Here is a 12,449-nt window from a genome sequence, read left to right on the forward strand (position 1 = left end):
CCCTGTTTTGATTAAACTACTTTACTGTGAAGCACTCTGTAGTTTTTGCCTTAGAAAAGTGTTCCAGAAATAAAATTGATTGCTTGATTGATAAAAACGTGCAAAGCTCACGGGGTGGCTGTTTAAGACGACGGTTTCTAAATGTCTGTTGACGTGAACAAGGACTGTCATGACACAGACGGTCACAGTTGCTAACCTGCTGTGTTTATAACACATCTGCGTCCAATGACATTATGTGGGGTGTTTGATGCATGGCTTGATGGCTTCATTTGACAATGTGTGAACCCATAAACTCGCGTACATACACGCACAGTTTCTTCCTCACCCACTCTGCCTATGGCATATGAGAATAGTCACTAGTCATACAATTTCTCACTGTGCTAGTGACCATGGCAACTTGCTACTTGGTAGTGTTATATTTATTAATTATTAGTTTATGCAGTATGTGACTTTTACTCAGCATTGCCCATCCACATTAAATAAATGACTGAATACAGCAAGACATTAACCGGCCGCCTCGACTTCAGTTGCGACTGGATCAGAGCACATGAAAGTGAAGTCTGAACCTTTATGCTAAAGTTATTGTGAATCAACCAGTGCTCGGTAGTTCACTTCAACCAACTAATGATGCAAGCTGTAATAACTGAAAGCAGCATGATTTTCTATCTACATGCACTAAAACCTTGTTTTGACCAATTAATAAAAACTGGATGCAATGGGAAATGTGAGAGGGTGACATACAGGATATCCCCGGCTGGCAAATATGCCAACACGTCACGTTCCCCTGGCTTTGCGACTGCACTAATGCTGCAGTGTTCAGTGAACACTTCTAAAAACCTTTGGACAATTGCTTGGAGAAAAAATGTGTGCCAACATCAAAAGCCCATGAAGCATGATGGAGGGACTGACTTCAATTCCACTCTAATGCTACGACATGCAGACCTTGCAATGTTGTGTCAACATTTCAAACTAATATCTGTATAACATCTGTATTGTACAATGCTGAAAGAATCTTCTCAATTACAAAAGCCAGATTTTGAGGCGATGCTGAACAATAAATAACAATATAATCAAGATTGAAGTGCAAATTTTCATCACTGACATTTAAAAAAAAACTATGAATATATACTGTAAAAAAGGAAGAGGAAGAAGCCCCCAAATTGTCCCTTGCAGTACACCCTTTACCATCATCAAATAATACCGTAATACTAGAATAGGATATCTAGACTTAATACTTCAGATTCAGCCAAACCCTTGACCTACCAATCATCAAATGAGTAATACAAAGACAATAATCCAATAATAACTGCCTAGTCTTCCAAGTTCTAAATAATGACATCAACATTTACCAGTACTATAGCCTGAATATCATCAACATCTGGTCCCAAGGTGTGGAACAGGCTTCCTTTTCGGTTGAGGTTTGTTCAAAATTGGTTTAAAACTTACATTTTTCATCTTGCTTATGGGTGAGCCAGTATTGAGATTTATCGTGTGTTGGTATATTGTACAGTGTCCTTAAGTGTCTTGAAAGGTGCTTATTAAATAAAATTATTATTGTTAAAAAGCATTAAAACAGGCCAGCAAGGCCTCCATGGTAACAGCGAGTCTCCTGGAGATTAGTGCTTCTGTGGGAACATGTCCTTTTAGGGCACTGCCCTCGTGTCGACAAGGTGAACTCATTAGTGGAATCGGGTTTTGGAGCCAATACCTGGTGGATGCGGTCGAGTACCTGTGCTCTGCGTGATACCGCGTGAATGGTAACAGCGCCTAGCAACCCAGCAGGAATGGGAGGTGGCATGTCAGAGCCTCAGAGGTGGAGACCGAGTGCTGTAATGTCTGCTTTGTCTGCTGCCCAATATCAGAAACACCTGCGAGCCCAAACTCTGAGTCAAATGCAAGCCGAAGAAGTCAGACACGTGCCAAACGAGTGAATAATGCACAGCTAACCGGAAGAGAGCTGCCCCACCTCTAGACTTCCAAAGAATGCCATTCACAAGAATTATCCATAACGCACCTACCAGCAGCACTAAAAAGTCATGGGTCACCGACAATTGAACCATCAAAGATCACCAGGGCCTTAGGCCAGTAAGCATCTATGAGCATCTTCATCAGCATGGCTTATGTACAGTCATTTTTCTCTCTCGCTCTCTCTGGGTTAGCCAACGGTGCTATTCTCCCATCCTGCATCTCCAAAAACACTGTGGGGGTTTCCTAACCCCCTCCATAGCTCGGTTACTCACAGCATGATGTGAGAATATGCAACACACTTGCATAACAATTGTAAATAATTAACTACTTTTCTTATGCCATAAACGCAGAATCGGGAGACCAAAATGTCTTATGTAAGGCACGCTTTATTTTATTAAAACAGGACTAGTGTTATCGGCAAGTGTTAAATATCTCAGCACGTAGATATGTGTGCGCACGAGACGGCATGCGTGCGCACGTGTGTGTGTGTGTGTGTGTGTGTGTGTGTGTGTGTGTGTGTGTGTGTGTGCGTGCTCCAAATAAATTCATTCTAATTGCTCAAAAGAACGGGACTATTTATAGCCACACAGCCCATGATGGTGAGATCATGTGAGAATGGCAGGCTCCACGCGCACACACCATCACTCGGGTGTAGGGAAAGGCAGAGGCTCCTTACATTCGCAGATGCAGCAGTAGCTCTTGCCAGAGCCTCCGAAGGTTCTGGAATCCTTGAACGATGCCCCTGCCCCATGCAGCATGCTTTGAACTGCAAGCAACTGGCAACATTTTACACCAGTGTAACAGGCATGTCAGCTCAAATCCTAAATATCACAGGAAAGGTTTTTAATCCACTGTGCTTCTTAAGTTTATTACACTGAGATTAAATAGGTCTTTAAGTAGAAAATACTTAAATATATTTCTGTAAGCATTTATTTCAAGAAGGCCTAGTACGTAAAACCACGCTCCACTGTTTGATGGAGTGGCCGTTTTGATGAAAACAAGCCTCATGCACCGTTCTGGGGTCTCAGGAATAAGTTAAATTAAAGCGTCTATAATAAAAAAGGATACAAGCGGTTGATCTGCAAATCAGTGACTTGCTACCTGAAACCAACCACAAGATCAAAACAGCTGCTAGTTGTCAGGGTTACATAAAAGTGTGAGTGGAAAAACGGCCTCGCTGTGAGTTGATAATGCTGGGTGGATGTTCAGATGTCCCCTTTAAAATCAGCAAAAAGCAGCTACTTCCTTTCAGCATAATTAAATGTGACATGTAACCTCATCTAAAAATGCTGTTTGTAAATTCCTCTCATCACAGGCAGGGGAAGATTAGAGATGTTTGCTTACAGTGGGTGTAAAATGCAGGTGCAAAGCCTGGGACTGGATGATTTCTTATTATGGCAGAAATGATTTCATTTTTATCCCACTGATGTGTAAAAACATTTCTGCTGAAGATAACACCTATGAGCTTAACGCCTATGATCAGGTGGAGTTTCACTGTGCAGTCCCTGTGCAGGCAGGTGTGGGAGCGTGTACTGTGTGTGGGAACTGTAGCACAGCGCTCCCTACCAAGCCAAGTCTGCACGGCGGCAGAGCGGGCATGCTCACACCCCGGGCAGACATCATCCAGGCCAGACGCACGAGGCTGATTGACTGCCATCAGCAGGGGAGCGCTGATGAAAATATCTACAGAACAAGTCCAGACACACACACACGTGCGCGCACACACAAACAGGTCCCAGATGGACAGGAGCAGGATGTAAACTCTTTAAAGAACACCATTTGGCTTAGAAACTGGCGGCTTGGCCTCAGCCTTGGAACGCCGTGCAACAGGAAGACGCAGCCATTTTGTGATGCAACCACGCATAAAAGAAAGATGACAGGCCGAGATTCCGGCCCGACACGGAGCACAAGGTCCCGGTGGAAACTGCGGCTCTGGCCAGCCGCAGAATGACTACATTTGCGAGCTTGGCACACATGACGAGCTGCATTTACGCATTCATTACCTGCCACAAATTAACAGCACTCTCGCCACTTTTCACTTGCTCAGCAGCTGTATTCATATGTAGCTGCATCTGCAAGCTGCAGGAGAATACACACACACACGCACGCACGCGCGCGCACGCACGCACACACACACACACACACACACGCACGCACACGGTGTGTTTTTGCCAATGTGTGCCCACGTGTGTTTTTAAAGAAAGTAATGCTGTCATCTCAGATGTGGTTTAGTTGATGGTGTGCGTTGCTTTTAGTCTGATTAAATCTGATTAAATATGAGGGCAGAAAAGAAAACCATCAAAAAGGCAGGCTGAGTTGCTCTGAGTGAGGATCTTCTCTGCCCGTAAACTCTGGGGAAGGAGGAGAGTGGAGGAGAGGATGGGATAATATGAGCAATAGGAAAACCCATGCAGAGGAGAACAAGGACCGGTGACTGGGAGGTGAAGAGTTAAGAAAATGGAGAGAATTATAAAAATTAGAGGAGGAAAGAAAAAAAGTAAAACAAAGACAGAAGAGAAGAGAAGAGAAGAGAAGAGAAGAGAAGAGAAGAGAAGAGAAGAGAAGAGAAGAGGTTGTGCCTTGTGCAGGGGGTGCGTGGGTTGTCTGGCCCTGTTACACAGGCCTGCAATACGATTGGCTAATTGCTAGATTTCTTCAGCTCCTCTCACCCCTCGCACGAGTGGGAGTCGAGGGCCTCACTGTCGGGGTATATATCGCTGCTGACAGAATGGCTTGTCCTAATATTCTCTCACTCTCTCTCTCTCTCTCTCTCTCTCTCTCTCTCTCCTTTCTGCCTCCACCCCCCCTCCCTCTCCCTCTCTCTCTCTCTCTCCCTCCCTCCCTCACATGTGTTTCAGTAGCTGCAGCAGTTCCCCTGAGACAGGTTTCCCCAGAATCGACGTAAAGAAGCAGCTTCAGCCCACGCCGCAGAATCAGGAACATCTCATTTCCATCCGCCCTCATGTACTCCCTCGCTCACGCCATCCACACACACACACACACACACAAACACATGCAAGGCCCCACGCCTTCTCCCTTCGCCTCCCCTTTATTAAACACCATTTCTCTCTCTTAGTCGCTCTTCTTTTTCTCCCTCTCCTATCCTCATCATCCTCCTCTCCCTCAAACAGGAAGCTGGGAGATCCTGCGTGGGTGGCAATGTCTCTCCCTGTCACCGAAGCCTTGGGCCCCCACTGACAAACGAGTCGCCGGGGCTTCTCGGCCGAGCGTAGGTGAGAGCAGAGTTTCTGGACCTCCGCAAACAGAGCAGCCCTGGCTGCTACTTAAGTGATATAGACTCCGATGGAGGCCAGCAGTGGGTGTGAAGATGGGGGAAAGACTTATCGTCCATCTACAGCCTCGCTACTGAAGATGAATGCGGTGCCTGTGTACAATGGGCAAACAGCCACTAAGCTCCTACCATCCTGGATTTAATTAAGTTCTACATAAAGGCAGTGCTAATGCAGCACTGGGCATTTATTCCAGTGTTTCTACGAGACTTAAGTGACGTAGCAAAGCAGCAAAGAAATGCACACATTAGAAGGGCCACTAATTTAGGGATCACTCAAGACGTAACATGCATCTGTTTTGCATGTGACCAGAGCCAACTGATCTGATTGTCAGCCTGAACCAGATCGAGATTTCCCTCCCCCAACCGATGATTAAATTACATAGTTTATGAAGGACGGCATCACTCCCTTAAGCAATGCAACCAACCTCAAACACTGGTGGTAAGAGACAGGCTCATTATGTGCTTATTAAGAGACACTTGTGAAACTGACAGACGACAGTGCAACAGTCAGGGAGCATTTCAGTGAAAGTATAACTAAACTCACGGGTATTCTTCTGCAAGCTTCTGCGCCAAACGGAACGCCACGGGGTCGCGGTCCGCGGCGACCACAGTCACGCCTGGAACAGACCGCAGGATGGCCTTACTGTGACCTCCGCCCCCAAAGGTCAGGTCCAGAAAGACCTGTTCCAAGAAGGACATGAGAGAGGTCGCTGAAATGGAACGTTTAGTAAGAATTCATGCAGCACAGGTTCTTGGCACCACAGGGATCCCAAGGCCAGTTTCCTCTGTTCCAGGTATTCCTGCACCTGACCCAGGTCATAAGGGCTGCAGATCTTTGGATTACCTGGCCAAGGAGCGTTGGGACCTGGAACAGTATTAAAATGTGAACTGTCTGAGGGTTGGATTAAGAACCTCGGTTCTCAAAGCAATCTTACGTTACTTGAGTTAAAACAGAACATCATCAACTACAGAAGTGCATTTGAATTTGAGTTACACTTGATACATGATTTGCAGTACATTGACAACAACTAAAATTAGCAACAACTCTATCCAAGACTTCTCCAATTTCCAATATATTAGTCCAGTTCACCTGCAGAGCTTCAGAGATTAGTTATATCCTTATTAAGAGAGAACGTAAAACTGTGAGACTAACAGCTGACAATCCAACATACAGGCAGCATTTTTAATGCCAACATTTCTGGCAGAGGCATCAAAGACAAAGACCTTGTCATTAGCAGGTAAGCCGACTGAGTTTCGAGTCCTTAACTGGTACTGGCTTTCATTGATCTTGATGTCAATTTTGACTGATTTAATCAAGCATAATTCAGTTTTACTCTGATATAAATATAATGCTCCTGGTACTTCTGCCAAAGAGGTCATAAGTCATGTGTTCTTCCCCATCAACTTGACTAATTTTTAATATTTAATTTTTAAATATTAAATTGAATATTTTAAATTAGTCATTGTACACCGACTGCTTAATTGAAGTGCTTGGTCTAAGATACTTCATCAAAGCATTCTTTTTTTTTGTCATTTTACTATTAAAATAACAGTTAAAATAATTCCCCACTGAAATCGAAGGTCTGCTTCACACAGCCCCAGCATCCATTACGGCTGATCCACAATGGGACAGGAACTGGCTGAGCATCATGGGCTGGCGTGAAAAGCTCACCAAGAGCTTACAAAACGCATTTGTGCATTTCACCCACTTTCTCACTTTCTTACTCTGTCTCCCTCACGCTCTCCCTCTACCCCTACCCTGTGTGTGTGTCTCACACACACACACACACACACACACACACACACACACACACACACACACACACACTCCCAAGACAAGGCCCTTTGTTCTCATCCAAAAGTCAATGCATGAGTCATGGTCTCTCCTGGTGGGAATAAAAGCCCTGGGTTTTGAGAGCTGCACCTGTGCATGTTCCCAGGACCTGAAGCCCATCACCTCTAACAGCCATGATATAATGATATAGTGTGCCCCCCACAAGAAAAAAAAGAAAAACCTTCTTTGGGACAAATATTTACAATTAGCATCTGAGGCTCCAGGTCCATCTGAGGCTCCTGGTCCATCTGAGGCTCCTGGTCCATCTGAGGCTCCTGGTCCTGGTCCACCTCTTCCCTCAACTATGCAGGGAACACTGTACACTGCCTGCTGATATACTAACCTTTCAAAACTGGTGACTGAGCTTTGTGTGTATTTGTGTGTGTGTGTCTGTATGTGTATATAAAACAAGGGCCCTTAACCAGCTGTACAAGTGAAGCATTTCTGCATCATAGACGTTTTCCTGTGAAAAGTACTGTTGACAGTTTTTTTGTTCAGAATATTTTGTCAAAGTATGTTCTCTGACAGTACAGGAAAAAGTGAGCCAATGAAAGACTCAGATCAGAGCGGGTGGGGTGGGGGGGGAACCCTTCCCCCTACCAAGCTGGGGAATCTCGTTACCAAGGCCTTAACTACATTTTGCCCCAAAGCTTCGTTTCTTCTCCTCTAGTATCGAACACCTGAACCTCCGATGCTTGCAGGCCGCCAGCAGATGCCAGCCCTCCACCTTCACCATAGGCCATACCCCACTGGACACTACTGTTTCTCTCCACAAATTACCAAATGATTTTGTGCGTTGTCATTGAACACAAGGTTTTATTCCTGCACCTCGATCTCTCACTCAGAGGAGCTGATCTCCAGGCGAGAGTGGCCACTTGTGTAAGAGCGCACACATGCGCATTTAACTCCCCTTTATTGATCTGTGGCAGGCGGGCTGGCGGGCGTTCGAGGGCCTCGGCGGCGTCTTCACGCTGACGTCTCTCCGGGCTGGGAGAGCCCGACAGCCGCTCCTCTTGTTCCGTTTCATTCTGCACGTAGTTCCTCTCTGCAGTCTTCCCACCCCCTCTCTCCTGCTCTCCCAGCAAACGGTCGGAGCACTCCCTGAGCTGATTGGCACGCCAGCGGATGGTGGATGTATGTGTTGTTCATTACACTCCCCTGCGTGAGGTCAGACTCGCAATCGTGACGCACCGCCCTGCCCTTATTGCTCTGTGTCCATAGCAACCGTGAAATTGTCATGTCCCTTTGCTTCTTTTCGCCACGAAGGCGCCTCTCCTTTCAGACGAACAAATTTAGAAATTAAAATGAATTTCACATGCAGGGAAGTACACTCCAGCTCACGCTTCTAGACGCTAAAGTGGAGATTCAACACCAAGAGAACAATAGGCAACTAAATACCTCCTACTTTAATCAATGGCGGTAGCAAACGCAAGTGGAATATTGGGCTAAATGTGGTTCCCACTGAACAGTTTCTACCTCCTACAACTTTGATATCAGCCCTTCCGCTGGTTCCACGTGCAGTGTTCCAAAAGCGAATGGTGCTTTGATCTCCTGTTAATTCCCAAGATCCAGAAAATCAACCAATCAGGCAGCATCTATAAACCATTGAATGGAAGGTAGTAGAATGGCCAGCCTTGGAGAAGCGCAGCCTTGGTTTTCAGTCGTGCTTTACAACTTTATCTCTTAGGCTGCTCCTGGTCTGTCTGGTGCTTCCAACATTATTCCCCAAGCACTGACTCATGTAAGGGCTCCTAATTCAAATGTTATTATAAACAAAAACTGACAGGAAAACAAACCCATTTGGTCCATGGAAGGCGGAAGGGACATTTCAGGGTCATACAACCTCTGCTCTAGAGTCCTGTGTTAATAAAGCACAATTACAAATTTCTTATTAGAAAAATTTCTAAGGTTTGACCTCTTGTGCCCTGGAACACACCACTAATGTTTGTCGGTTGGGGTGGGGGCAGGGAGAGCCAGAGAAGAAAACAAGAGGAAAAATGTTAAGCACAGGGATCGATAGTGAAGGCAGTGGAGATGTGTGTGCATGTGCATGTGTGCGTATGTGTGCACACATGTGCAAGCGGTCGAGGAGGTGATCGATGCTGGAGAGGCTGAGTCTCCCGCTCGTGTCTGGGACTCGGGCAGCAGATGGGGAGGGAGAATGGGCCAGTGTGATGACTCACACCTAGGAGCAGCAGCTCACCCGCCGCTCCATTCAATACGGGGAGGGAGGGAGGGAGAGAGAGAGAGAAAGAATATGAAAATAAGAGTAGGGAAGATATATGAGAAAAAAAACACTGCAAACAAACTGCAAACCTGGTTGGAATTGTCAGTTGCTGAAAAGGCCTGGTTCCTGATTGAGAGAAGAAGAGGATTATAAGGCAAGAATAGCAGAAACAGAGTTGGTGTAATGGGTAACAGTCCTCTCCTGTGGGTGAGCGGGGTTCAAACCCCATCCAGGCAAGTGCTCCATGCTATACCAATAAGAGTCCTTAGGCAAGACTCCTGATACTACATTCACCTACCTCTGTATCACGCTTGAAACTGTAAGTTGCTCTGGACAAGAGTGTCTGCCAAATGCCCAAAATGTAAATGCAAATGGGCCCAAGAGCTGGAAAAGGGACCGGTAGGGGCAGCTGGGCTCGTTAGGGAAGACACACAATCCAGCCACTGCACAGTACAACTTAACTACATGTCCTCACAAAGCAGAGCTGTAAATGACTTATTGGAGAGGAATGACTAGCAGGGAACCTCCTTTGACTGTACCATGTTCCTGTAGATTCTTCCCTTACGGCTGCTTAAGAAATGGAGACAGTTTCATTACTCTTCTTCCTGTCGTCTCTCCCTTTTTTTTTTTCTTTAAATTTGTGCTTTGACAGAGCGGAAAAAAAAGAATCCAAGCTTTTTCCTTTACTTTCCAAGATGGCCCTCTGGTAGCAATCAAAATGTGCGAAATGACACACACTGGCGGCCGACTCTTTTCATGTCAGCCTGAGCGAGACGGCGATGGCCAGCAGTGGGGGTGCTCCAGGGTCAGGCTGCTATGTCTGGATCTCGCGGCAGGAAGGAACAGGCCTCTGATTACTCCAGACGCGGCTATAACCCCTTCATATGGCTCAGCCCGGAACTGCGTGCTGCAGGACTGGGCAACAGCTCTTTGCTCAGTCGCTGTTCTCTAGAGCTGGCGAGCAGCTGTTTTCCTTCAGAAACTTTAAACTGTGTCTAGGCGTCCGTAAAAAAATTTGCCAAAGTAGATGCAAACATCAAATTGCGCATCAAAACGGCCTTGGACGGCAAGGAAAGCGAAATGGTTTAAACAGAAGCATCATCCAGCCAAAGCACCACAGTACCTCGTGAAAAATCTAAAGTCAGATTTGAAAATGTTCCTGTGAATGTGCAGCAAAATTTAAACAAGCACTCTTGCTGGTCCTTACAAGTCTCCTGAACCAGTCACCACTATCAGTGTCATCATGGGCCTTGGATTTTCCATGATGATCTGGAGGGCTGTCTAAGTTGCTTAGTGGGTGCCTGACCCAGCTCACACTAAATGTTTTGGGTCAGGGGGTAAGGAAGGCTTTGGAGACTGCTGATGTTGTGGTGTTATTTCCCTACAGCATCTCTGCGCCCAGTTAATTACCCACTAGCGTCACCCTGTCATCGCACCTGCGCATAGGTGCGAAGCGGAGCAGAGGAGTCCTGGGAACCTGAGAGACACTGCAAAATCGGCCCCGCCACCCAGTGGGTGTCTAAAGTGTCATTGGGGGACTTTTGGAAATATCGCCTTACGCTGAAGTGACATAGACAGGCTGGGCTTCGTCGAGTCAGCATGACTCGGTGCTCTTCTGTGCACCATCACTGCGCTGAGTATCCCCAGGGCCGTGCCGATTCCTCTCTCTCTCTCTCTCACCGCGGCTGCAAAATGAAACATGAAATGCGCATGCACGTCTGCTGCTGACTGCTGTTTAGTTACCCAAAGTGCACACTTGACTGAACCCTTTTTAAAATGGCAAGAGCATGTGGGCTTTTGGCATTCATCTTTGCAATCCACAAAATAGAGAATTTGCATGTTGCTTTAAAGAGGACAGTGAGCAGTGGTTTTGTTCACACCCTACTACCTATTATCATAAAAAATTATATTCTAAAGCGCAGTCTAGCCTTTTGCATCACGCCCGAGATTAGTACGTCTGCACATCAGCATGGAAAGACTCTCGATGAGATTCTGCAGTGCTGCCGTCAATCAAAAGCACCCTCCAACGTAACCTTGAGAGGTCTGAAGTGCTGCTTTTTTTTTTTTTTTTTTTTTAAAGCCAGGGTGACGCAAACGGCAACATCGCAGCATCAGACACAACAACCTGTGCCTACCTCTTACAATGACGAAAGTATCGAACAGACCCAAAATAGCAACCTGCTCTCATGGGAGTGCCACTGGATGTGGGGCTGGGGATCATCTTTCTTTTATGATCCCAGCTTTCCCGAAAGAATAATACTATCCCAGTTATCAGTTTTTGTTTACGTGGTGTGTCTGTTTTTAGAAAGATGAACTAAAACGTGCTAAAAAATTAATGCCTCCTGCAGCATTTAACGCCAGTGGTACTGGGGGGGGGGGGGGGCTACTCTGGCCCTTTAAGAGACCAGCCTTCTCTACCAGCGGAGAGGGACGTAACAACTCCCTGAAGGATTTGGCTATAATGGGCTTGGCATTTGCAATGGTGATTTACACTGAAGTCGAAGTGAGTCATCTGCACTGATATTTCATACAGAACGGTGTCGGAGGCCGTGCCACCCCAGGCCCTTCAGGGCCAACACAGCTCAGGGAGGGGAGGGAAAAGGTGCGAGCGAAGGGAAGAGAAACTACGCCCGACCTCCACCCTGGTGCTTCGTCGTGGGAAACAGCCCGATTATGCTCACTCACTGGTCATCAGTTTGGGCTATAGGTTTCTTTTTACATTGTTGTGTGATAGTGGTCCATTTGATGGGGAAGAGGAACACACTGTAATGTCAAGTGCCGCTGTTTGATCAAGAGGCACTATACAGGGTGTTGCCCTTCTAATTGTGTGTGTGTGTGTGTGTGTTTGTGTGTGTAGTGTCATGGTTCAGATGGCAAAGTGTGGATGCAGTTACTGCCTTTGCCAGCAGAGGGTACAGGAGAGTCAGAAGTAGCTCTGGATCACCACACATCAAGAACAGAGGACACTTAAAGACCCACCCCCTGCAGCCTCACTGTACCAGTTTAGTCTCTTGGTCAACTGCAATATATAAGAAAAACAGCAAATCTTTGGTTACATAAAAACAAAACCTATCCCAGAGAAACGGTCTATGGTCTCGTCATTAAAGGTAGGCATTGTTACTGAGTTT

The 12,449-nt window shown here is 46.3% G+C and overlaps 1 protein-coding gene across 3 annotated transcripts in view; it reads right to left on the minus strand.

The window, feature by feature from the left end:
- mettl15 (methyltransferase 15, mitochondrial 12S rRNA N4-cytidine) overlaps positions 1-12,449 on the minus strand; it is a 52,593-nt gene that overhangs the window by 17,205 nt on the left and 22,939 nt on the right. For all 3 annotated transcript variants that reach the window (XM_081706248.1, XM_035521102.1, XM_035521103.2), the window contains exon 3: positions 5,805-5,941. In XM_081706248.1, coding sequence (XP_081562374.1) covers positions 5,805-5,941 — 137 coding nt within the window. The remainder of the gene's footprint in view (positions 1-5,804; positions 5,942-12,449) is intronic.

Source organism: Electrophorus electricus, chromosome 23, assembly GCF_041902795.1.
Source record: "Electrophorus electricus isolate QZ-2024a chromosome 23, ASM4190279v1, whole genome shotgun sequence".
Taxonomy (NCBI): domain Eukaryota; kingdom Metazoa; phylum Chordata; class Actinopteri; order Gymnotiformes; family Gymnotidae; genus Electrophorus; species Electrophorus electricus.